Source organism: Vulpes lagopus, chromosome 23 (assembly GCF_018345385.1).
Source record: "Vulpes lagopus strain Blue_001 chromosome 23, ASM1834538v1, whole genome shotgun sequence".
In the NCBI taxonomy this organism is placed as follows: Eukaryota; Metazoa; Chordata; class Mammalia; order Carnivora; family Canidae; genus Vulpes; species Vulpes lagopus.
Genome location: NC_054846.1, coordinates 34981209 through 35005580, shown reverse-complemented (window position 1 = coordinate 35005580; position 24372 = coordinate 34981209). Strand labels below are relative to the sequence as shown.

The window sequence follows — 24372 nt, the reverse complement described above, 5'->3', positions numbered from 1 at the left end:
AAGAAATGAAAGCACTAATAATAGCAATTTTCTTTTATTCTATAACAATACCTTATTGTTTACCTTTGATTGTGCTTCATTCATATTTTTGAGGCTTGTAAAATCGAATTTCCTTTCTCCTATTTTATCTTCTTGAGAAAAGTTTTCAGTTAGGTTCAAGTCCTCCATGGTTAATCCTACATATACAAGTATTAACAAATTAGAAACATAAAAAGAACTTTCTTTTACTCTAATTCTTAAAAAGGAAAATCAAGTTTTAACTGAAACAAAAGGTAGAGGATTTCCAAAATCCTTGATCCACATGTAGCCTATACAATCTTCTGACTTAGCTCACTTTTAATATTAATATGAGAAACTAATATGACTTTTGTCTTCTCCTCTATCATTCTTTACCCATTCTATATAAAAGTATTAATAACTACTGAAATAGTTTAGAGAAATATAAAATAAATAAGAATCATGAATGAGTAAACTGGCTAATAAACTAATAAATTATGAAATTTTGCCCTCCTAGAAATCTTTTGATATATTATAGAAACTGATGATTTAAAAAAAAAAACAAAAACAAAAAACAAACAAAAAAATCCTCTATTATTCAGATACTTGTAGACTTGGGTGAAGTTAGAAAATAATTCCTTCTCTACAGTCTTCTTAGAAAAATGTACTGCAATTACTATTATAAAACTTTACCAAAATAAAAAAATAAATAAATAAATAAATAAATAAAATAAAAAAAATAAAAAATAAAAAATAAAACTTTACCAACTATTCTCTTGATATCAAATAAGATAAACAAAAAATTTTTATTCAATAAAATATTACTTTCACTTAAGAATAATGTACAAAGAAAGTTTTCAAAGCACAGCTCTTAAGGAAAGGAAAAATATTAATAACAGAAATTACTAAGTTTTATCCTTATTGATCAAAATATCTTGGGATTGTGTGGAAATTAATAAACTATACTGTAAAGTTTTCAAAAGCCGATGATTCTGAAATTTTGTTCAATTATTTTATTGTGTTTTTTCTGTTTTTACCTGTTTTAGACTTAGGACAGACACCAATGATACTTAAATACCCTTCATCAGGTCATTATTTCATTTATTAAACTTGGCAGCAGAACCACGATGATATATATAATATACAGAAAATTTCAGCTCCAGATAATTCATTTTCCAATGACTCTTTTAAAGATTTGGAATAGATGCATATACCTGAAGTTGCAGCTCTTTTTCCTCTTTCTTGAGCCATTTGGCGAATTTTTTTTTTCAGATCAAGTCGTTCTTCCTCTAGACTTTCAATCTATAAAATACAAATTATTAGTCTTTCTTTTTAGTTCAACCAGAAAATTAATTACTTAACTATCACACTTGCCTCTTTCAAAAGAATCTGGTTTTCAGCTCTGTACTGCTGCTGTTTTAAGCTTTTGCTATTTCTAAATTCAGTTAAATCAATCATTGTCTTCGGTTCAAGACCTAAAATATTAAGGGATATAATTAAAACCTTATCAACATTCAAATGAACTACAAAAATTTCATATAGCAATTGGTTATCATCAAGCAAATGGCTGAATTTATTTAGTCAGTATCATTGAAGAACAGGGCACTTTTCATGCAAGAATTTCCAAATATTTGAACTATAACCTTATAAGTCAACATTTTATCACATTAATGGAAATCCTGACAAAATATATCAGGATCTGTCTTTTTCTCCATTTCAGATCATTGTCAAAATATGAGAATGTATTAATCAACACAGAAGCTGTGGAATAAAACAGACTTGCACTCAATTTCCACTTGCAATTATTAACTAAGTGTCAGAATAAGACTTCATTTATTTTTCTTGGCTTGTTGTCAAGAGTGTAAGAAAATTAACCCACATAATGTACCTAGTCCAATACCTGGCACGTAGTCATAATTAATATCAATATCAATTATATTACTACACTAGTCTAATGCCCACTATCTGCTAACTTCCTATTATGAAGTATATATGAAGATTGTCTCAAGAAAGTATAAAACAAGATTTGCAGACTTTAAAATACAGAAAATCTTGTGTTGGTGATAGCTATTTAATTGGCTTAGTCATCTTTAGCAACTTCCAGTTTGAAGTCATCTGTGATCTGGTAGGTCAAGTTGATTAGAAGGCTAACTTGGGGTACTGGCTGATCTGGGTCCTATCTAGTACATTTTCATAAATAAATCATCTTTATAAAATATGTATTTTTTTCTTCCTCTAGAGAACAATTTTCACAGATGATCATTTTAACTCTAAGAAAGCATTAACTAGTATTCATCAAGTATAATGAAATCAATATTTAGATTTTTCTTTTCACTTCAAAGTAGCAATTTATAGTCATAATTTTACATTCAAATGAGTAATACTCATTAAATGAACTATTTATTGAAACTATTACATAAACTCACAAGGTATATACAGTAATTACTTCTTAGAATCAACAGTAATCTTAAAATACTCAAAGTTAAATTTAAGCAGCATAAATTAACCAGCACTTATAAATGTCCTCATGAATTCATCTGAACAAAAAGCACTTTGCAAACTATCATGGGTCATATAGACCCTACCTTTGTTGAGAAAAAGAAAGGGGAGTTAACTTCTAATATATAGTATTAGTTCAGTAGACTTTCAGCTTTTAAATAAGGAATTATTACTTGAAGAGATGCCAGACTGAATAAGCAGTGCTTTAAGCTGGCCCAGTCACCATCCCAACCCCATTAAATCCCTCATCCCACATCAATCACACTGGTTTAGAAGGGTTTATTTGGGGGGGGGGAAGAGGGGGAAGCACTCAACTATTTAAAAATAAACAAAACATGGCTTGACAGCTAAGACTGATAAAACTATGGATCTTAAAAAATGACTTACCCACACGCTCCCTCAGTGCTTCATTTTCATCAAGGAAATCATTGATCTTCAACTCAAGTTTATTGATTTCCTTTGTCAATATTTCAATCTCTCGATCTCTTATTTTAATTTGGTTTTTACAATTCTTTATTTCAATAACAGCATCTTCTAAACCATATACTCCCTGAAAAATATCCAATCTAATTTATGTATAATGTGGTTGATTTGAAAAAATTATGAAATTCATGATTTTCTTACTAAGTCTGAGGGAAAGTATAGTTATATGTAAGATTTATGTCATTAAACTGTGCTTTTAAAAAACAAATCCAGTAATAACAATGGAAAATGGAACAGCTGAAACTTTCTAGTATAGCGTTCTACCGACAAAGTGACTTAGAGAATGACATATAAAATACCTAACAAGGGGAGACTAGGTGGGTCAGTGGGTTAAGCATTCAGCTCATTACTGATCTGAGGACTGTGAGATCGAGCCTGCAGCCAGTTCTATGCTGGGCACTGGGCATGGAGCCTGCTTAAGATTCTCTTTCTCCCTCTCCCTTCCATCATCCTACTCAGGCTCTCCCTCTCTTGAAAAATAAATAAATAAAATAAAGGTAGTGAATATTGACTATTATAAGACCATGCTAGATGATTCAGGGGTTATGAAGACAAATCAGATGTTCATACTGTCTCTAGGGAGCTCCTTATCCATCCCTTTCAAAAAAACAAAAAACATTTAACAAAATATAGGAAAGGAATAATAAGAGTGAATCAGTGACACCATTAGTAAGCCATTAGTGGCTTGACTTGGTGGCAATCACATTTAAAAATACAAAAAGAAGGGATCCCTGGGTGGCGCAGCGGTTTGGCGCCTGCCTTTGGCCCAGGGCGCGATCCTGGAGACCCGGGATCGAATCCCACGTCGGGCTCCCGGTGCATGGAGCCTGCTTCTTCCTCTGCCTGTGTCTCTGCCTCTCTCTCTCTCTCTCTCTGTGACTATCATAAATAAATTAAAAAAAAAAAAAAAATTAAAAAAAAAATACAAAAAGTAAAAAAAAAAAAAAAAAAAAAAAATACAAAAAGTACAAAGTAAGTACTGTGTGTTGGCACAGTAGGCAGCAAAACTGTCCCTGAAATAACTTTTAGCAAATAAACGAGTGGTGTCACATGCGTATGGTGGCACAATGACACAGATTACAAAGAAATTAAACTTGCTGTCTCACCAAAGCTGATTATCTGAGCAAAATGTTTTGATCAAATGGTTAGAAAACAATTCTGCTGAAAAGTAAATGCTGCTCAAAAGTCTGAATAGTGTAGTATAAACCAACTAAGATAACCTTTATCATAAAATACTTCTGGAATGTCTTTGAAAGTACAAAGTAAATAGCACAGAACAGTCTGGGAGTGGCAAGAATAATCTAAACTCCCTGATTGACATGATAAAAATACATACCGATTCATAATCTTTTAATCGCTTTAGAGTCTCAACTAGTTCTTTATCCTTTTCCCTAGCATCAGCCTCAGCCAGTTCAGCTGTTCTCTCAGCCTCTTTAGTTTTCTCTTCTAACATTTGAACCTTAGACTGAATTTTCATATAATGAGTCTGTTGGGAAAGAGTTGAAGCACCTACAGGGTAAAAAACAAACAAACAAAACCCATGAATTAATTGAATTGATTACTCATTCCTTTAAATCCCTGATTCCAATACAGGAAGCAAGAAAAGTGGTTCATCACTAAAAAAGTCCCTTTAATATTATAATTTTATATTTGAAAAATAAAATTTGTTTTCATTTTATTGATAGGACAAGCTTAAAAAGTTAACAGAAAACCTTAGCTGAAGGGTTATGGATTATAAAAGATTGCAAAACACTGCTTGATAAAGAAGGATCATTGTGACAAAAAGTACTAGCTATCTGTTCCTAATGTTCAACCTTTGTTGAACTGTAATAGAACAACACAATTTTAGTTGTGGACACGTGGCCATTTGAAATAAAGGCTAAATTTCCACTTGTACCCCCGCGGTGAAGTGTGGTCATGGGGCTAATGGAATATAAGAACAAGCCATGTGTGTATTTCAGGAAATGTTTTTAAGGGAGAGGAGTGAATTTTTTCTCTTTTCTCCTTCCTACTAGCTGGAATATGGATATTACGTCTGGAACTCAAGCACTAAGAACACAACATGGATACTACATGTTGAGATAGGCAGGGCAGCAAATTACACGATGTCTGATACACGATTATTCGTGCAGGTATCATACCAACCCCAAACCAGTTGCCTCAACTTTGTTTATATCATGGAAAAATGCATTTCTATCCTGTTTAAACCACTGCTATATTTGATTTTTTCTGTCACTTGCAGCTAAACTTAATAGCTAAAAAAAAAATCTCTACTTATATTTTACAAGCTGGTGCTAGACCAAAAAACAATATTCCTTTTATCGACGCAAATCATTCTAACCTACCCTAAGTGTTCTATTGATTTATAGAGCATACACTTACGTGTAGGCATTGGACTAGTGTGGGACAGCACGCACGTTTATAAGAAATGGGCCTCATTCTCTGGAGTGAAAAGCCTAGATGGAGAATGTGAGAGTGTCTACTATCATTTCTTCAATGTGGCTCTCCACAATATATTTACCTGCCTATCCTCCAGCATATGCCATTTGCCTCTAGCTCCACCTCCTCTACCTTGATGTTTGGGATGTGGATATGAGGGTAATGCTCCATTTTGGACAAGACAGTGGAGGGCAACATCCTGGGTTGCCTAATTCTACACCATCACACAAGTGAAAAAAATAAACTTCTATCTTGATTTTGCCACCATTTTCCAGATCTCTAGCTTCTGACAGCTAAACCTAATTCTAACCAATGAAAAGAAACCACCATCAGTGTCATATTTACAAATATAGAGTATATTCTAGGACACACACCTTCTGTGGACTTCATGGATCATATGCCTATGGACTGAAATGTCATTAGACAAGGCCTCTTTCTTATTTGATAGCAGATATCAACTGCCACTTTTTCTCATGGTGGCTGGAATATGCAAAACCCATGCTGTCAGGCATGCTTTTAAAAGCAGTTTAACCTACTGTCAAAGTACAATTGTAAATACAGAAATAAGTATAGAAATAAGTATATAAAAATAAGTGTAACAAGTGGGCCTTGCTATTGGCTCAGCAATCATATTCCATTTCCCTGGTCTGTTTATTCCTCTAGATGATCATTTCATACCTTCTCTTTTCTCCTTTCTACTCAAACGTTAACCCCTCCTCCCCTATTCTAACTTTCAGCTGAGAACCTTGCTTCCTGTACTGAGAAAAAAGGAGCAATCAGTACAGAAGCTTTACCTGCTCCCACCATCAGGTCATCTCCACAGTCACTGCAGCTGTTCCTACATGCTCCACTTCTTTCCCTGTTATTATGGACAAATTCTTTGTGCTCCTAAGGCCAACTACCCCACTGGAATGCTAGATTCCAGCCCCCTGCCTTTTCAAGGATATTGTTCCAGAAGTTCATTCTCTCTCTCTCTCTCTCTCTCTCCTGCTTCATCAATGTATTAATTTTCCTCTTTAATGGATCTTTCCTTTAACCTAAAAGCACGATTATTTGTTCCATTTTAAAGACAAAAAAACACTTTCCTCATGACTCTTTCCCTTCAAGGTACTACTCCATTTTTTGCCTTCCCTTCACACAAACAGTCCTCGAAAGAGTCTCCATGGTGTTCTATATCAACTGTATCCCTTTTCTCTGAAACCAAGACTGGCCACTGCTAAATCCACTGGTCAATTATCAATCAATACTCATCTTGATATATTAGCAGCATTGCAGTTCTGAACATGGCTGCTTATTCTCTTCCTTGATGACATTCCTCATGTGGTTTTCAGGACTCTACACATTCCTGATTTTTCTCCCGTCTAGCCTCCTTTGGTTGCTCCTTTTCATCTCCCCAGCCTCTAAAGTAAAAGAATCCCTAGGCTCAATTTTGTATTTTCTTCTTACCATTTGTTCCTTTGATGATCTCAGTCAGCTTCATGATTTCAACTGTCATATGGTTCCCAAATTTATATCTTTAGCCTAGACTGTTGTCCTAAATCTCAGATTTCTATATATACAAGCGTCTATTTAATTCTTTCATTCAGATGTCTAATAAACATCTCAAATTTAACATGTCCTGTTTAACTAAGTATCCGATCATTTCTAAACTTGCTGGAAACACAGTCCTCCCCCAATGTTCAGAAAAAAGTCTTGATAACTCCCGCATATCCTACCTCTGATCTGTCAGCAAATTCTATTTCTTGCACCTTCAAAATACATCCTGAACTGACTATATCTAACAACTCTATGCTACTGCCATGCTCTCAGCTACTAGCACCTCTCCAGAGTATTTCAACAGTCTCATAACAGGTTTGCCTGCTTCTGTTCTTACCTCCTGTTGTCTACTGCAGACATAGCTTAAGTCAAATTATATCACTCCTGTCCTTAGAAACTTTCTTTGGTACTTCTCACATAAAATAAAAGCCAAAGTCTTACAGTGAACCATTAAGTCTCTTCATGATATGGCCCCTGGTCACCTCTCTGATCTCATCACGTACTACTGCCCCACCTGCCCACTGTTTCAACCACAAAGACTTCTTTGTTGTTCTTCAACACACTCGGTACACTACTACTTCGTGCCTTTACACTTATTCCCATTGTCTGGGGACATCTGCATGGCTTACCACCTCACTTCCTAAAAGTATTCAAGTATCTCCTCAAAGAGGCTTTTGCCTCACTATCTAAATTACAATCACCACCACCACCATTAACTCACTAGCTAGTTACCTTTGTGTCTTTTTTATCTTCAGCAATTATGTTAAATATGTCATGAATTTATTATGAATGGTTTGCATTAATGTGTCCATTATGTCCAGTATGTACTGCTATGGAAATATAAGACCACTGATGTTTTAAGGGCTTCTGTTCAGATGTATTAGGCAAGGCAGTATGTCCCAGGGTAGGGAGAATAAGATGAGATACTAAATTTGGTAATGTTCATTCAAATGCTGATGAGTCAAATGACTTCTGGAAACTACCTGCAATGCTACTACACTGATAAAAATTTTATTCTCTTCTATTCTTTTTAATTATAAAAAATGGGATAAATAACTACAATCAATTATATCACCATTTTTCATTTCTTTCACCTAACTAATCTGGTCATAAAAGTTAATGTAATTTTTATTGGGGAAAACTTACAGAAAATATCTCTTATCACTTACAAATTTAAACACTAGTAATTTATGTAGTTACTATACTAGTTAACACACGTAAAGTCATTTTTAAAAATATAAAATTCAAAAAGAAAAATCAATAATATATCTATTGACATAATTTAAGAAAAACAAAATCCTTGTAAAATTGAATGGTACATAGAATAAATTTAAGTACTTATTAAACATTGAATTAATTACCTTTGTTTCTATGAAGCTCATTTTTCAAATCTTCGATAATGAAAGTATTTTTTTCCATTTCTTTTGTATATTGTTCTACTTGCTCAGTGAGCATCTTAATTTGACTATCTCGTTCTTGTATGCCCTATAAAATATTTTAGAATATTACATATGATTTATTCATGGATGTTAACATGCATTTTAAAAGTGAGGGAAAAAAAGTAGGTCTTGTGTTTTTTTCAACAAGATTATAGAATATATTTTCTATGGGTCAAAACAATGTCTTTTACTACTTTGTCTCCCTCAACTGCACCACACAACGTTTGGTACACTGATGTCACTCTAATATTTAAAAAGAGAACTGCTAACATCCTGGCAAAGAGAATTCCAGAACACTGATATTGGCAGCTTCTTCTGACTCTTTTCATGCTACCATTCCTCATGATCCACCCATTTCCATCTATCGCCATGTAACACTTCCTTCAAAATATTGTCCCTTGCAATTGTTCTTATCCTCCAGATACTTCCCAAATTTGCCTCTTTCTTTTGAACTATGACTATAGGGCACAGATGATGAAAGTATAACTTCTACACAAATACATTTGTACTAAAAATGAAATTTAAGGTAATAGTCAAATTATTACCAAACTTTTAGCTTTTTTCACATTATATAGGATATTTCAGCACCAACATATAACATAATAAGCATTAATAGAATATTAAGATATTTTTAAGTTTCTAAAAGTTTTTAAGTTTCTTATTAAATAATTCCCAATCAAAACAATATATCTATTATCTGCATCTACATAGGAAAATATACAAAATAACTCTATTCCTAACTCTAAACTTAATTCTAATTGTTTCTTGGGACTGGATTTCAAAGGACTTTCTCATCTACCCAACAGTGCAAGCCACTAGGTAAGACACATTGCCTACTTTAATAAACCAAATTTTGAGAAGGTTTTACCTGTTGTAGAGCCATAACATTACTTTTATCAGCATCAAGCTGGGCATTTTTCAATTTCTCCCTCAGGTTATGCAACATTTGCTGATATTCAATAATTTCATCATCTTTAGAAGACAAAATTAACTAGATATAAACAACATAGGATCTGTTACATAAGAGGAAAATTAATAAATCATTTTTCACTTATGGTAAGTACTCTAATATGTAGCATTAGCAGATTTCAAGAAAACACAGGAAATAAAATTCACTTTGAAGCGAGTAAGTATCAGCAACTATTTGCATAATCATTGTTGCTTTTGGGTGTACAACCTTAAGGTCAAATAAGAAATGATTCAAAAATATACATTATAATTTTTGCTGTTTTAGAAATTCAATCTTTAAACACTCTCAAGCTTTCAAAACCCATTCTTTTTTTTTTTTTTTTTTTATTTATTTATGAGAGTCACACAGAGAGAGAGAGAGAGAGAGAGGCAGAGACACAGGCTGAGGGAGAAGCAGGCTCCATGCACTGGGAGCCTGATGTGGGATTCGATCCCGGGTCTCCAGGATTGCGCCCTGGGCCAAAGGCAGGCGCCAAACCGCTGCGCCACCCAGGGATCCCTCAAAACCCATTCTTAAATAAGAATTGTAAATACTCTCATGCAACTACAAGGAAGTTTTGTACAATTAGTTTTTATGGAGAAAACCTTAAAATCCCACTGGATGAAGGTGTCTTGTGTTCTCTGCTAGAAGAATCAAATACCAAAATCAACTTGTAAAATTAATTTATAAATTTATCACATATCCAATAAGATTTTTAAGAACTATTTCTAAAATTCATACAAAAAACATGTCCACATGTATCTAAAAACTGAATAGCTTTTTCATATATTTAAATATAATAACTAAAACAAGGACACATGGTTAAAAACTAGATCAATATAAAGGAGAGAGTTCAAAAATAAATTCAAATTCAACAAGAGTGTCGTATGTAACAAAAATGAAATTGTATTTCAGTAGGAAGATAAAGTGTTCAATAAATAATGTTCGGAGAACAGAGTATGTCTGTTGCATCCATACTTCACTCTCCATGCCAAAATTAATTACATATGCTTAAAAGACTTAAATGTAAAAGATGAAACTAGGAGGTACTAGAAGAAAATAGAGAAAACAATTTTATACTCAGAATTCTCTCTAATTATGATACAGAGTTCAAAAGACACCAAAAAATAAACTACATGATACAAAAAGAAATACTTCATAACAAAAAGTACCATAATGCCAAAAGACAAGTGTCAAACTGGAGGGATGATTTGGATATATATGACAACTCTTAGCAATTTAATCTATGTATTTGCAAAACAACAAATACATGAAATATTCATTATAACATTGCTTCTAATACCAAATATCAGAAACTGCTAAATATCATTCAACAGGCTAGGCTACCAATTAAATAAATAACATATCTACAAAGAAAAATTACAAAGCCATTAAAAAGAACAAAGCAGTAGTATATATACTGACATAAATAATTCCTAAAAGATATTAAGTGAAAACAAAATGCAGAAGAAAACATATACTACCATCTTTCCCCCCTAAATTAAATGATGTAAAACTTTTTTTTCCCCCAGGGGTTGGTAAACTCAATCAAGGATCAAATTTGGCCTGCTGCCTGTTTTTGTAAAGTCTTATTGTAAAACAGCCCTGCTCATTCATTTGTGTATTGTTTATGGCTGCCTTTCATGTTATAATAGCAGAGTTTGGTTACACCAGAGATAATATGTTCTAAAATATTTACTCTCTGGACTTTTTACAGAAAGTTTACTGACCCGATTGACTCCACAGGGTATCATTGCCACTGCTACTGCTTTTGTTTAAAATACAGATTATCTGAACTTTCCAGATAACCAAATCCAAATAGCCAACAAGACTTATGTGACCTCTGTTTAGAAACAATGACTATAGAAGTGATAGCTTTTAAAATTAGGTTTATTCAGAATCACTTCCTACTTTTCTCAAAATATACAGTCGTTATAATCCTAGCTTCTGACATGGTAAGGTCAGAGGATTTGGTTGGGGTTGGAGAGTAGGGAGGAGAAAGAAAGGTGTATTTTGAAAAACTCAGATGATTCTGAAAGGTCCCTTTCCTTACTCCCATTCCCACTAAAAACCAACAGTTTGATTGGTCTGAAGGAAGGAGAATTAGAAAAACTAAAATTAAACCAGGAACTATATATACATTATACAAGGCACCTATAAGTTATGTGAAAAAATTTAAATTTTACTTAGAATTATCTATTTTAGATGACAAGTAAGTTATGTTTTAGACTTATATTACAAATAAGCTAGAGGACTATAGGAGAATACTTAGTGCTTTTCTAAGTAGGACATACAATGCACTTTAAAAATTGCCTAATAAAAATGTCATTAACTACCATAAAGCCTTTAAAGAAAACTAAGACTAAGAAGTTGAAATAAAAAATACAGATGAAAAACCCATTATATCAACTAAAAAAAAAAAAAAAAGGCCACCTTCCATTCTTCTACTTTTGCATTGACAGCAGCCATGACTGGATCATCTTCTTCATTTTTTGCTTTCAGAAGATCTGTAAGCTCCTGCACCTAAAAGCAACAATTATTTCAATAATTGTTGCAAAATAGTGCAATATACACTTACTTGTTATATATGCATATTTACACATACATTACACATACACACCATATATACTCATACATGTATATACATACACATTACCAATGCATATCCATTATTGGAGCAGTTCTACAGTTAGACGTGATATTTAATAGTTTCTGTATCACTACAGATGTATAATTATTTGTCATTAATACAGAATTATATTTTTGAGCATTATTCTAACACCAGGGTAATATCATGTAAAAAATAAGCAATATATTGGTTTTCTGATATTTATGATGCATTTACGGTATAAGATTTAACTTCAGGTTCACAGGACTTCTGGGAATCTTTAGTAGAAAATCCCCATGTTTATCAGTTTTCCAGGACCCTGTCTACACATTCGTTCATGACACATATGAGGTATGTATAAGGGGATTAAAGAAACACATGTGGACAAACATACCAGCATGGCAACACATTACAGTAAGAGGATATAGTACAGCATAAGACAAAAATTCATATCCTAGAAAGTTAAAGTACTTTTTAGTTTCACATAAATAATATGATATAATATGAAGTCTGCACAAATGAGTTAATCAAACAGTTATACTTACTTGGAGCCGGTAATGATCATTTTCTTTTTTTAATTGGTCCATGACATTATCTGTCTGATGTACGATTGCTTTCATCCTGTTATACTCATCAGTCATCTTTTCCATCTCCTGTACAGACTCTTCTAGATTTTTTCTCATTTCTTGATTCTGAACTTCAATTTTTTCATTAGCTTCTGTTAAAGTCTGATAAAGTTAAAGACACTATGGTTCACTTAAGAAACTGAAATTTAAACGAAATTAAAATTAAACAGAATCTTAAGTGTCTGTTGGAAAATAGAGAATCCTTTATAGATCTGTAGTAGCGTTTGATCCAATTAAACCAAATTAAATATCAAGCAGATTGCATCTAAAAAGCTTGGTTCTTCTTAATGCCCAAGATAGACATATAAAATGAGTGAATATGCAAGATTTGTAACTTTAAAGATGAAATTTATTTCATGTTTCCAAATGCATAGTTGCAGATTTCTATTACAGAATTTAAGTGTAGGACCAAATACTAGATTTATATTATAATAAAGATTTATAAGAATCATTTCCTTGAATTGACTTCTATTTTACCTGAATTTCATCCAGATATTGGACAAGTTCATAGTTTTTTTTAGACAATTGTGATCGGTAGTCACTGTCTTCTCCTCTTCTTGATAAAAGTGTTTCTTTTTGGGAATCTATTTGTTTCTGATAGTCAATAATATCCTGCCGAAGCTGCTCATTCTGAAGGCAGACCAAATACAATATTCTATATTAAGAAACTATGCAGAGAAACTAAACTTCATCCTCTAAATAGTTGATCTCAAAACATATCTTTAAAATCCCAAGGTCTCACCACCCTTAAAGTCTCACCTTTTTCTTTAGACGTTTGTTCTCCAGAAAAGAATAGGAAAAAGAAAATTAGAAATAAGAAAGGCAACATATAATTAAAATTAGGAATTAGAAATTAAAACAACAAAGAAATTTTAGGAGGAGATATTATTTTGGATAATCAAAGAAAGAATATTAATTAGCAACCAAAATAAGGAATATTGTGGTTATGTTAAAAAGATAAGAACTCCTGTAAGGATAAACAATGTACAAACATTATTTGGCTCAGAAGAACCAAATAATACAGAACTTATAAGATTTCATGAGAAACAAAACATTTAAAAGAATACTGGGTAAAATAAGAAAAGACAGAAATGCAGTTATTCAGCAATTAGCAAACTAACAAAGAATAGCTTATAAAACAAAGCAAAATTTACCCCTATACAGTAAGAGATGAACATAGTACTCAGTAGCCTCAACTTTCAATTTATTTTCTATTTCCCTGAGACAAATTCATATAAAAATAAGCCAAGTTGAAAGCATCAGTTACTTAGAAGATTACAGTCCTGCTTAGAGTATAAATTTATGAAAATGTTTTTAACAAGTAATTTATTGAACTACTACAACTACTAAATTTTCTTTTTACCAACCTCTCTTCTTAATTTGCTGTTTTCATTTTCTGCTTCCTCATTTCGAAGAGCCAACTAAAATAGCAAAATAAAAAAAAATAAATAAATAAGGTTTAGCAGTAATTCAATATAAATCCAGGTTTTCAACTAATCAATTTAAATTTTAAATTCTAATTAAGTAGAGAATGATTAACTACTAAGGACTTCATGTTGATCACAGATATGAATAATAAACCAAAATTTGTGAAATCTAAAGATTAGGAAAAACAAAACAGGCTGAGTTTAAATGATTAAAAAAAAAAAAAAAAACTAACTAACCAAAGGATACAGAAACAAAGCAACAAACAAACTATTCCACTCCTCGCCCAAACCTAATAATCAGCAATTTTCTGTCCAAGATCTTTAGCATTTTGCAGTTCTATGTCAGGGCTAGCCTATTTTTTGTTCTGGTGAGCATTTAAATTACTTAGAAATATAAGGCAGCACAACATAATGGTTAAAAAGAAGCAATCTGAAATCTGACTAGCCCAGGTTTATATTCTTTGTCCACTGATTTCTGGTGGAGTACAAACAAGCCATTTACTATCTTTTAAATCCAATTTTCCCATCTCATATATTGATGTAAAAATTAACTATGATGTATATAAAGTCCCTTAGCACAATACTCAGTGCATGAAATAACAAAAAAAATTATGGAGTATTTTCTTCTCACATAAATGATTTCATTTGTGATTCTTTTATTTCCCAAAACAGACAAATTTTATTAACTATTATCACAGATTTTTTTCATCCATTGTCCAAACCTCTTATGTCTTTTCACTTTTCTGCTTTTCTCTCTCATTCAAGCAGAATGTAAAAGATCAGTGGTTTGGAATTAGAATATATTTAAAAGTCTATAGTAAATAACCAAATGCAGTATGTGACCCTTGATGGAACCTTGGATTTGGGTGGAAGGGCTATGAAGGGCATTATTAAGCCAAAGGAAAAAAATACAATTAGAGACTAGCTATTAGGTAACAGTACTGAAAAATATTAAATTTCCTACATATGGTAATTATATAATGGTTACATCGGAGAATACTCCTCTTTTTCAGAGACACATGCTGAAATATTTTAGTGTTCATGAAGTATCATGATATATGCAGCAGTTAATTCTCAAATGGCTCAGCAAAGAGAGAGAACTATGTGAGTACAAAGATATTGATGGAGAGATAAAGTAAAAGTGGCAAAATTTTGACAATTGGTGAATCTGTATGAAGAGTATATGAATGCTTATTGTTTTTCCTATAATATTTAGGAAGGTATGATAGTTTTCAAAATAAAAAGTTTAGAGGGATCCCTGGGTGGTGCAGCGGTTTAGCGCCTGCCTTTGGCCCAGGGCACGATCCTGGAGATCCGGGATCGAATCCCACGTCGGGCTCCCTGCATGGAGCCTGCTTCTCCCTCTGCCTATGTCTCTGCCTCTCTCTCTCTCTCTCTCTCTCTCTCTGTGACTATCATAAATAAATTTAAAAAAAATGTTTTTTAAAGACTTAACACTGAAGCATTTAGTACTACTAATGCTCTTTTCCCTTAATTTTTCAAACATCACATTCTTGATTTTTGTCTTATGCTGTTCCTCAAAGCACCTCTTCCTGTTTCGTTAGGCATTTCTCAGAGATCTCCCTTAGATTCATTTCTATGGCTTCATAGCTATGTTGCTAACTTACAAACCTTCATCCTCTACCCAGTGCTTTTTATGAATTCCAAAACCAGTTACTCTTTCTGAATATGCCCACTGGAATCTCAAACTTAACATGAACAAAAGTGAAAACTGGAGTAGTAATTACACACCTTATAAATTTCTCTTATGTCTCTACTTAGTGAATAACACTACCTTATTATTCGGTGGCTCAACCCAGAAAACTCTCCATTCCTCTCTCTCCTGACAACCATTCAACACATCCAATTACACTTACATCTCTAAACCTGTCTATATCCCTTAATCTCTTCAGTCATGATTTTAATTAGTCCATCATCAGCACCTGCCTGAATTAGCACAGATGTCTTACTATTCTTAGTCCTCTTCAATCCACTCTCTATAAAGCTGAATAAACATCAAAAGTATAGATCTGATCACGATATTCTCATATTCAAAATTCTTCTCCTTTTAGGAAAAAGACCAAATTTCTCAGGAACTGACTTGTACTTATCTCTCCAGAGGATCAAAAATGTTTAAACTACAAAGGCAAGATAGTACAGTGGTTTAGAACAGACTCACTGAGTAGGTTTGGATTCAAATCCTGTTTTTACCACTTATTATTTCTGTAACCATGGACAATTACCCTTTCTTTGTTTCCCTATCTGGAGCATGGGGAAATGTTACCTATCTCAAATGATATGTATGAAACAAGGAACAACAAATTAGTGCCTATAAAGTATCTGGCACATAGTAAGGATTCTACACTAGCCATTTTTACCTTATTTCAGCCAAAATGAGTAACTGTAATTCCCTAAATTCACCATGCCATCTCTTCCCTCTAGATCTTAGCAAATGCTGTATCTTCAGCCCAGAATGCCCTTTCTTTAACCACCACGTATACCCCATCCCCTTGCCAGACTAACTCCTAATTCAGGTCTGCTTTTTGGTGTTTTGTTTTTAATAATTTGTTTTAAAGATTTTCTTTATTTGAGAGAGAATGTGAATGGGAGAGCACGAGCAGGGGTGGGGCAGAGGCAGAGAGAAAGAAGCAGATCCCCTACTGAGCAGGGAGCCCAATGTGGGGCTTGATTCTAGGACCCTGGGAATCAGGGAGAATCAAGGGGAATCATGAGCTGAAGGCAGACCCTTAACCCACTGAGCCACCCGCGTCCTTCAGGTCTCAGTTTACAAATCATTTCCTGAACCTCAAGACTGATTTAGTTATCCCTCCCCAGAGTAGGGATACGTTACATTTATTATAGACAATGAATATCAAGAAGCAGGATAACATTACCCTCTATATTCCTAGCATCTAACAGTCTCTGGCAAGCTGTAAACTCAATAAGGGCAAAGAAGAAATTGCCAATAACTCATATTCCATCTCAAGGAATCTAACAACTGGAATGGTACATAGGCCATATATTCAAGTTTTCTGTATTTGTTTCTATAAATAGATAGTAGTCTAAGAATGGACAAGATAGTTCTGATTAACGGGATATGGATATGAATGACAAAAAGTTGATTAATATGGGCTAGATAGAAGAACAGTTCGGAAAATGACAGATATCCCCCTAACAGGCAAATCTATTTCTGTATATCATAGATTGAGTCCTTAATGATTATTAAGAAATTCATAGGTCTGTTATGTTTTATTAAGTCAACTAAACAGACAATCCTCTAAGAACTTATTCCTAACCTTTAGGTGGCATCAATCCATACATTTTTCAGCACAAAAATGGTATGGATAGATCACTTTTACATGAATCTTTTAAATTATGTAAGAAAATAAATATATCAAGAATAGGGAAGTTTTTCTTTACAAATCAATTTGTAACACCTTATAACCTTATAAAATAGCGACAACACTTTATAACCATTGTTGTTTACTTAAAATTTACTGCCTTCTACTTCTAAGAGGACAATGGACAAATATTATTAGGACGTAATGAAATATTGACCTAAAAGGACACAAAGGTGAAAAAGTTTCTGGGAATCAGGGATGGAATGTTACTATGCTTAGGCAGCAGATTCTATAAAAGTTTACTAACAGGTGAGGCAAAATAGGAAATTTGTTTTCTGACAGGATTTTCTAAATACATCTGCAAAAAATTTTTTCCTTAAATAAATTTAAGAGAACACTGGATGAATTATTTTCTAAATAACAATAAATAATCCAAAAGGTAATAACTGTATTTGTCTAAAAGACAAAATGTTGTGATTTAAAATACACATTGATTTCAAAATGCTGGCTTTAACAAACTTTTTAAGAACCTATATTTTTTTTACATATAGGTATTTATTGCACAATATGAAGTACTCCTAAAACCATGGAATTTGATTCAAAGATATAATGACAACATGAACAGTAATACAAAACTTTAGAGGTAAGCATACATCTATTCTCACATAAAACACAGAAATTGATAGTTGCCATTATAAAAACATAATCAGGTGTTTTTAGGTAACTTAAACAGTTAAAATTCATTGAGGAAATATGCCTTACTTGCTCATTAACCTTCTTCTCTTTCTCCAACTCCTTTTCCATGTCCTCCAATTCTCTATCTTTTTGTTCCAATTGTTTTTCAAGTTGGCGAATTTCATCACGTAAAAACCGAGTGTCTCTTCCACCTGCAGACTGCTGTGCCAACTTAAATAAACCAAAAGTAGAAATCAATCCCATTAGAAGACGCAACAACAAATTGACTTTAAATTTGTGTTATATATAATCAGCACCCGATGTTTAAAATCATGTAAAATCCACCCAGTCACTGACCTCTGCTGCTCTTAAACTACCCTTTCCCTTGTACCCTATTTAAACCAGGGCTGTCCAACAGGACTTTCTAGGATAATGGAAATGTTCTCTGCATGGTTGAGTAGCAGAGCCACTATCTACAAGTGGCTTTGTGAACTTGAAATGTGGCCACTGCAACTATGGAAATGAATTTTTAATTCCTATTGTAATGAATTTAAGTGTAAATAGCCACAAGTGATTAGTGCTACTGTACTGGATGGCTCAGACCAAGATCACCTTTAAAATCTTGGGCCAGATTAGGGCACCTGGCTGGTTCAGTAAGTAGAGCATTCAACTCTTGATCTCAGGGTCATGAGTGAGGCCCACGTTAGGGGGATAGAGTTTACTTAAAAAAAAAAAAAAAATCTTGTGGCAGATTAAATCCATTTCACTTCATATTCTTGTTATTTTGGGTCACAGTCCAAAACATATCCTTTGGTCATCTACCTGTCTCACATTCATCTCTTTACCATACAGTTGTGTTACTCTCATATATTAAATAGCTTTTTCTTACTCTTTTCCTCCTTCAGAACACTTTCTATTGTGCTCTCAAAAATCTTCTTTCAAGATACATTAATAAAATATTAATACATAAATACACTCTTGGCCCTTTTACTGAATCATGTTCTCCATCTCCCCTCCTTAGCTGCAATTTGGTTCCTTTAGTATACTAAATACTTTGGAACTCTTTGGAAGATGCTCATTCTTTCACATCCCATAGACCTCAGGGTCAAGAGAAGGTGCTGATTTACCTCAACTTGCAACTTTCAGGCTATCATTCTCCCACCATCTTATGAAAACTCTGGCTGCTATGAATTCCACATGATAACCAGCTATTCAATCCCTACCTATTCATGGTAGCAGCAAACTACTAACTTCCCAGTTGAGCCCCCTCAAAATTCGTTGGCAATTTTTGGCACATGGCTCATAGTGTTCCACCAAAAGACCCCATAAGCAGTTTTCATACCCATATAACTTTCATTCTAGTCTCTCCTTTTTTTTTTTTTCACATGCTTCTTGAATTCACTATAGCCTCCCACTCTCATGCCCACACCAGAACCTTGTCCACTGCAAACATTGTCTCATGGTTCCTAGTATACCCACCCTCTGACTTCACAGGAGCCTCTAATTCCTTGACTCCTTTCTAACCTCTCATTCAAATCTTGATTTACCCATTCAGCTGAGATTTCATAATCATTATTTTAATCAACCACTTTCTTACCAATATCTCCCACTGTCCTATCCTTCCATTCTACTGTAGCTGTCTAAACACTAACAGAATCAATCTGATTTCATAATTCATTTAGTAAGTATTTATTGAGAATGACTGATATTTTTCTAGAATACGGATATATTATAGGGAACAAAAAATAACTCATCCCAGTTCACAGTTAGTAAATAAAAGAATCAGGATTTGAACTCAAACTGTCTGACTCCACATCCCCTAAACTCCAGCTCATTCTCCACTGAGTACTTGAAATATTCCACAAGTATTTCAAGCTTAATTTTCCTTAAAATTTGATCACACATCTTCCACTCTTATTTTTAGCAAATGGCCTTCACTCCAACCTCTCAACTTCTAGGTACTAAACCTATAAACATAAAAGCTTCTGCATACATCCATTCTTCCCATTACAAAGGAAGGTTGGGATCCCAGAGTGGCTCAGCGGTTTAGTGCCTGCCTTTGGCCCGGGAGTGTTCCTGGAGTCCTGGGATGAGTCCCACTTCCGGCTCCCCACAGGGCGCCTGCTTCTCCCTCTGCCTGTGTCTCTGCCTGTCTGTGTCTCCCATGAATAAATAAATAAAATCTTAAAAAAAAAAAAAAAAAAAAAGGAAGAAGGTCTTTCCCCCTTTTAAAGGCTAATCCATTTGTATCACACTCCTTCCCACATTGTCAGGAATTTCAAAATCTTTGGTTCATTAACAATACATTCATATTTGGCTCCTAATTTTCTCAAAAACTACTTCTACCAAATCCTTCCACTAGTATTCCTCAAATTCCCACGTTCCTCCACTTCAGTTCAGTTGCTAGTAGTCTTCTGTACACCTCTCTAGATTGTAAGCTTTGCGGGGGTGACTGAATATTTTTATTTTGTTCACTATTGGATGTTCAATCCTAAGAACTTAAGGTACATGGTAAACATGTATGTCGAACAAACAATTATGAACACAATGTCATTCTTGTGTTTTTTTCCAGCCAATGATAAAAAATCGAAAACAGTAATTCAAAAAAAACAACAGTTACCCCCTAGGTAATAGAAAAGAACTTACCTCCAGTTCATTTTCCAGTTTCATTACTTTAGTTTTTAATTGATTTTCTATTTTAAAAAAAAGTTTCAATTGGTCAGATTCATCTCAAAACAAATTTATAAATAAATTTCAACAAAGTAATAAAATTATTTCTAAAGACTCCATCATGATTATAATAAGTAACATAAGAAAAAATGACTTTTATATCTCATCCAGGAAATATGAATGCTAGAAATTTCTTACAAAATAAACTGAGCATGTATATTTTATAGAGTATATTAAACAGAATCCCCCTACTTAACATTGTGATAAACTTTTCCAGGACATTTACCAAATTTTGCTTGTTCTTCTCCAGCCTTTTCAACTTCCTCCAAAGCTAGCTCAACCTCTTGAGCTTTCATCTAAACATTAAAAAAGAAAGGTTATTTCAATATGCCTTTACATACGCACTGAAAATGAAAATGAGAACTTTGTTTCATTTGCTTTCCCAATATTTATTTGTCCTTCAGTGCCTGGGATATGGAGACTTTCAGTAAATATTTGTTGAATGAACAGATGATTTTCTTAAGGACATAATTCCTAGATTCCTAACAGCTTGAAGTATATTGATTTCTCTTTTCTCCCTCAAGTCTTATATCCAGTACTGTAACTTTGCCCTTTGTAATGCTTTCTACTATGTTTCTCTATTCCATTTGTCATTATTCTAGCCCATAATCTTATGTCTAACCTTCTTCACCATGTTATCTCTAAATAGCTTCAATTCCCTTCACTTAGTCCTAGTTGAAGATACCAATATACCTAGTTGAAGCCTTCCTAAGGCATAGTTTTGCACTTATCAATTAGGCTCAAAAACCTCTCATGGCTCCTCATTGCTGATAGCAACATAAAATACACCTGTAATACCCTTGACGGCCTACTGCTAACTATAACCAACATTAGTTTCCTCTACAACCTACTATAAATTTTCTGCACCTGTCTCAACTGTAAAAAAAATAAGCACATTTTCTAGTCCCAGGTTTTACTTGTGATGTCCAGCTGTAGAAGCTTAACATTTGCCACTGCTTTCTACTTACCTAAAATTGCTCATCACTCTTTGCCCTTTATGAGGCCTTCTCTCACCTAAATCTCTTCCTCTCCTAACAAACCCCTTACAAGTCATTCACATTTTTCATTCTGACTTCAGGATTATGTTAACATAATCACAAATGAGTTGCCTATGTTATTTTTAAACATACCCATTCTGTTTCCCTTATGCATTCTTTTAGGAACTTTGGAGCAGAAACGAGCAATGCTTTGCACACTAAAATTCTCAATCCATATTTGAAAGAGATCTCATTTTTGAGTGATTTGATATTACAAAGTACCTTCATAACAATTAACTTATTTAAGAGCTCCTTAAATGTCCTCTAATAGTCAAACATTGTTAAAACCTACTGCATACAAACCTTCATTAGTGATTGAGTAATTCTGAAAAGGTGTATCACATTTTCTTGACTTTCAGTTTTTAGCTCACTTATTTCCACCTAAGTAAAGAGAAAAGCATCTATTTTATGTTTTATAACCCTTAGTCAAAATGTAAAAACTCTTCTATTTGTAACATTCATTGATCTCAGGGACAACTTGGATTAATCACAGTTGTATGTAGATAGATGCACTGTTTACAAATTAAGCACCTTGGATAAGGAAACCAGTAAATTATCTGCCAATTCTTCTTGACGAGGCAGGTCATCTGGATCAACTTTTATTATTTCTTTCCAGTTTATATTAGGTGGCATCTTGAAATCTTTCACTGCGCTTTACCTTCTGGAACAAGACAGGTGGGTGTTAGCATTTTCAAGATAAACAGCATTACTATTTTTATAGATTATATCATTTTAACTCTCTATGGTGTTAGCAAAGAGGTATGGCTCCCTAATTGCATAAGACATAAGTGGGCATAATAGCATTGATCAAAACTATGACAGCTGGCACAAATCAACAGATACTGCACCACCTGTAAACTAGGAGTGATTTCTTCTAAAACTAACCTAGGGCAGAACTAAGATTCTGAATCCCCTCCTCCACGCCCCCTTACCACCAAGGCGCGCGAACATCTAGTGGTGCCAAAACGAGGCGGGTGCTTGGAAGGCTGAAAATGAATCCTGATTCGGAGAAGCAAGAACAGGAGCGGTTTAAAAATAACAATAATAAAAACAGTGCAGAAATAAACGACTGAAATGAGCGCAGCTAGGCCAGGGAAAGCAGGGCTGCAGCTAGAAGAAGGCAGATGGGTTGCAGACCAGGCTAAGCAGTGGGGAAGCTAGGCTGTTACGTACGGGCCCTGAGGCTTAAAGAACCTGCTTGGGAAGTAACTGGCTGCTCCTACTCATCAAGATCCACTCCAAGATCCACCCACCGAACCGAGCCTGGCAATCAGCAGCAGCCCCCGATCTGCCCCCCGGGTCGAGCCTGGCCCCGCCGCCACGCCCGACCGCTCCTCAGCGCCGTTCCACCGGGACTCTGGATCCCGCCAACTGGTGCAGTGCAAGCCAGAGCGGCGGCGGCTGCTAGGCGACACCATTCCCCACCCCGCGAAAGACGGCGCAAGGCCCCGGATGCAAGGGGAGCCTACATTTCACGACCTTGAGTGATGCTTTGCGTTTAGATCCTCCTGCGGGGCCCCTTGGACTCTGTGTGAAAGACGGGGAGAAGGCGAGGGCAAAAGGACTCCAAATCCCAGAATGCAGTTCTGCTCGGAAGCTCGTGCATGCTGGGAACTGAAGTCTAGGGAGGTAGGCTGTTCCCGGCGTGCAATGCGGGAGGCTGCGACCGCGCCGGGGTAGCGGGGGAACGACCCAGAGGCGGGAGGCGCGGTGGCTGAGGCGCGTCTGCGCCGGTGACCTGAATGAGGTAGACCATGACTGTGCCTTCGGTGGCGTCACCAGCCGGGCCGCTTTTCCCGGGATTTCCCTAAGCCGTCTCCTGGTTGGACGCGCTTCCAGGTGAGGTCGGGCCGCGCGGGTCAGCGGCGGGGGAGGCGTGGAGGGGAGCGGTCCCGGCTTAAGGAAGCGCGCGCGGTCCGAGCGGAAGGACTCGGTCCAGGTCTGAAGGGCTGAGGGGGGCAGACCCCTTCTCCTGAGGCGTTTGCGGACGTCCCCCGGGCGGTGCCCTCTGCAGGAAGAAAAAAGAAAGTTTGAGTTTTCTTTGCTTTCAAGATCTACTCTGTGCGGTGGAGTCGGGGCCGCGCGGCCGGGGTCATGGTTTCGTGGGGAGTGAAGAACTGAGGACACGGTCTCCTCCGCCCGCCTCACCTGTCGCACCGTAGCCTTTGCTGGGGGCGGAGGTGGGGGGCGGGTGTCGAGGGGTGAAGCGCTCCAGGGAGGAGGGTTGAGGACTCGTGCAGCCTGATCCCTACGCTGGGGTGCAGGGAGGAGCGGCCGCAGCCCTCACCTGCCTCAGCCTGTCACTTGCTTGACCAGCGACGATGCCCACAGGTGAAAGCGCTCCTCAGGTGTTCACAGTTCCTTTGGGCAGGTGTTGCTCATCCCGCTGCGCTTAGCTCTTCTGGAATACGACACGCTACTCCAGAACTCTATTAGGCTGTAGACTTGAAATCTTTTTTTTTTTTTTTTTAAGATTTTTTATTTATTCATGAGAGACACAGAGAGAGAGGCAGAGACAGAAGCAGGCTCCATGCAGGGAACCCGATGTAGGACTCGATCCCTGGACGGTGAGATCACACCCTGAGC

The 24372-nt window shown here is 35.4% G+C and overlaps 2 protein-coding genes across 16 annotated transcripts in view; one reads left to right on the top strand and one right to left on the bottom strand.

The window, feature by feature from the left end:
• CEP290 (centrosomal protein 290) overlaps nt 1–23322 on the bottom strand; it is an 86786-nt gene extending 63464 nt beyond the window's left edge. For 2 of the 10 annotated variants that reach the window (XR_005985234.1, XM_041738401.1), the window contains exons 1-16: nt 22318–23218; nt 22090–22167; nt 20976–21045; nt 20666–20712; nt 18107–18250; nt 13944–13997; nt 13054–13206; nt 12496–12678; nt 11776–11865; nt 9262–9384; nt 8316–8439; nt 4316–4488; nt 2884–3046; nt 1372–1472; nt 1212–1299; nt 52–176 (exon numbers count right to left, since the gene is read on the bottom strand). Coding sequence is in view for 9 of the 10 variants with exons in the window: in XM_041738401.1 (XP_041594335.1) it covers nt 52–176; nt 1212–1299; nt 1372–1472; nt 2884–3046; nt 4316–4488; nt 8316–8439; nt 9262–9384; nt 11776–11865; nt 12496–12678; nt 13054–13206; nt 13944–13997; nt 18107–18250; nt 20666–20712; nt 20976–21045; nt 22090–22167; nt 22318–22419 (1818 nt within the window). In the remaining variant the exon portion in view is untranslated. Of the gene's footprint in view, nt 1–51; nt 177–1211; nt 1300–1371; nt 1473–2883; nt 3047–4315; nt 4489–8315; nt 8440–9261; nt 9385–11775; nt 11866–12495; nt 12679–13053; nt 13207–13943; nt 13998–18106; nt 18251–20665; nt 20713–20975; nt 21046–22089; nt 22168–22317; nt 23219–23255 lie in introns of those variants that run through there. The other 8 variants (XM_041738403.1, XM_041738402.1, XM_041738405.1 and 5 more) reach the window with 8 other exon arrangements.
• A 123-nt stretch (nt 23323–23445) lies between these two features.
• TMTC3 (transmembrane O-mannosyltransferase targeting cadherins 3) overlaps nt 23446–24372 on the top strand; it is an 86576-nt gene continuing 85649 nt past the window's right edge. For 5 of the 6 annotated variants that reach the window (XR_005985242.1, XR_005985241.1, XR_005985244.1 and 2 more), the window contains exon 1: nt 23493–23625. The gene's annotated coding sequence lies outside the window, so the exon portion shown is untranslated. Of the gene's footprint in view, nt 23626–24372 lie in introns of all 6 variants that reach the window. The other variant, XM_041738471.1, reaches the window with a different exon arrangement.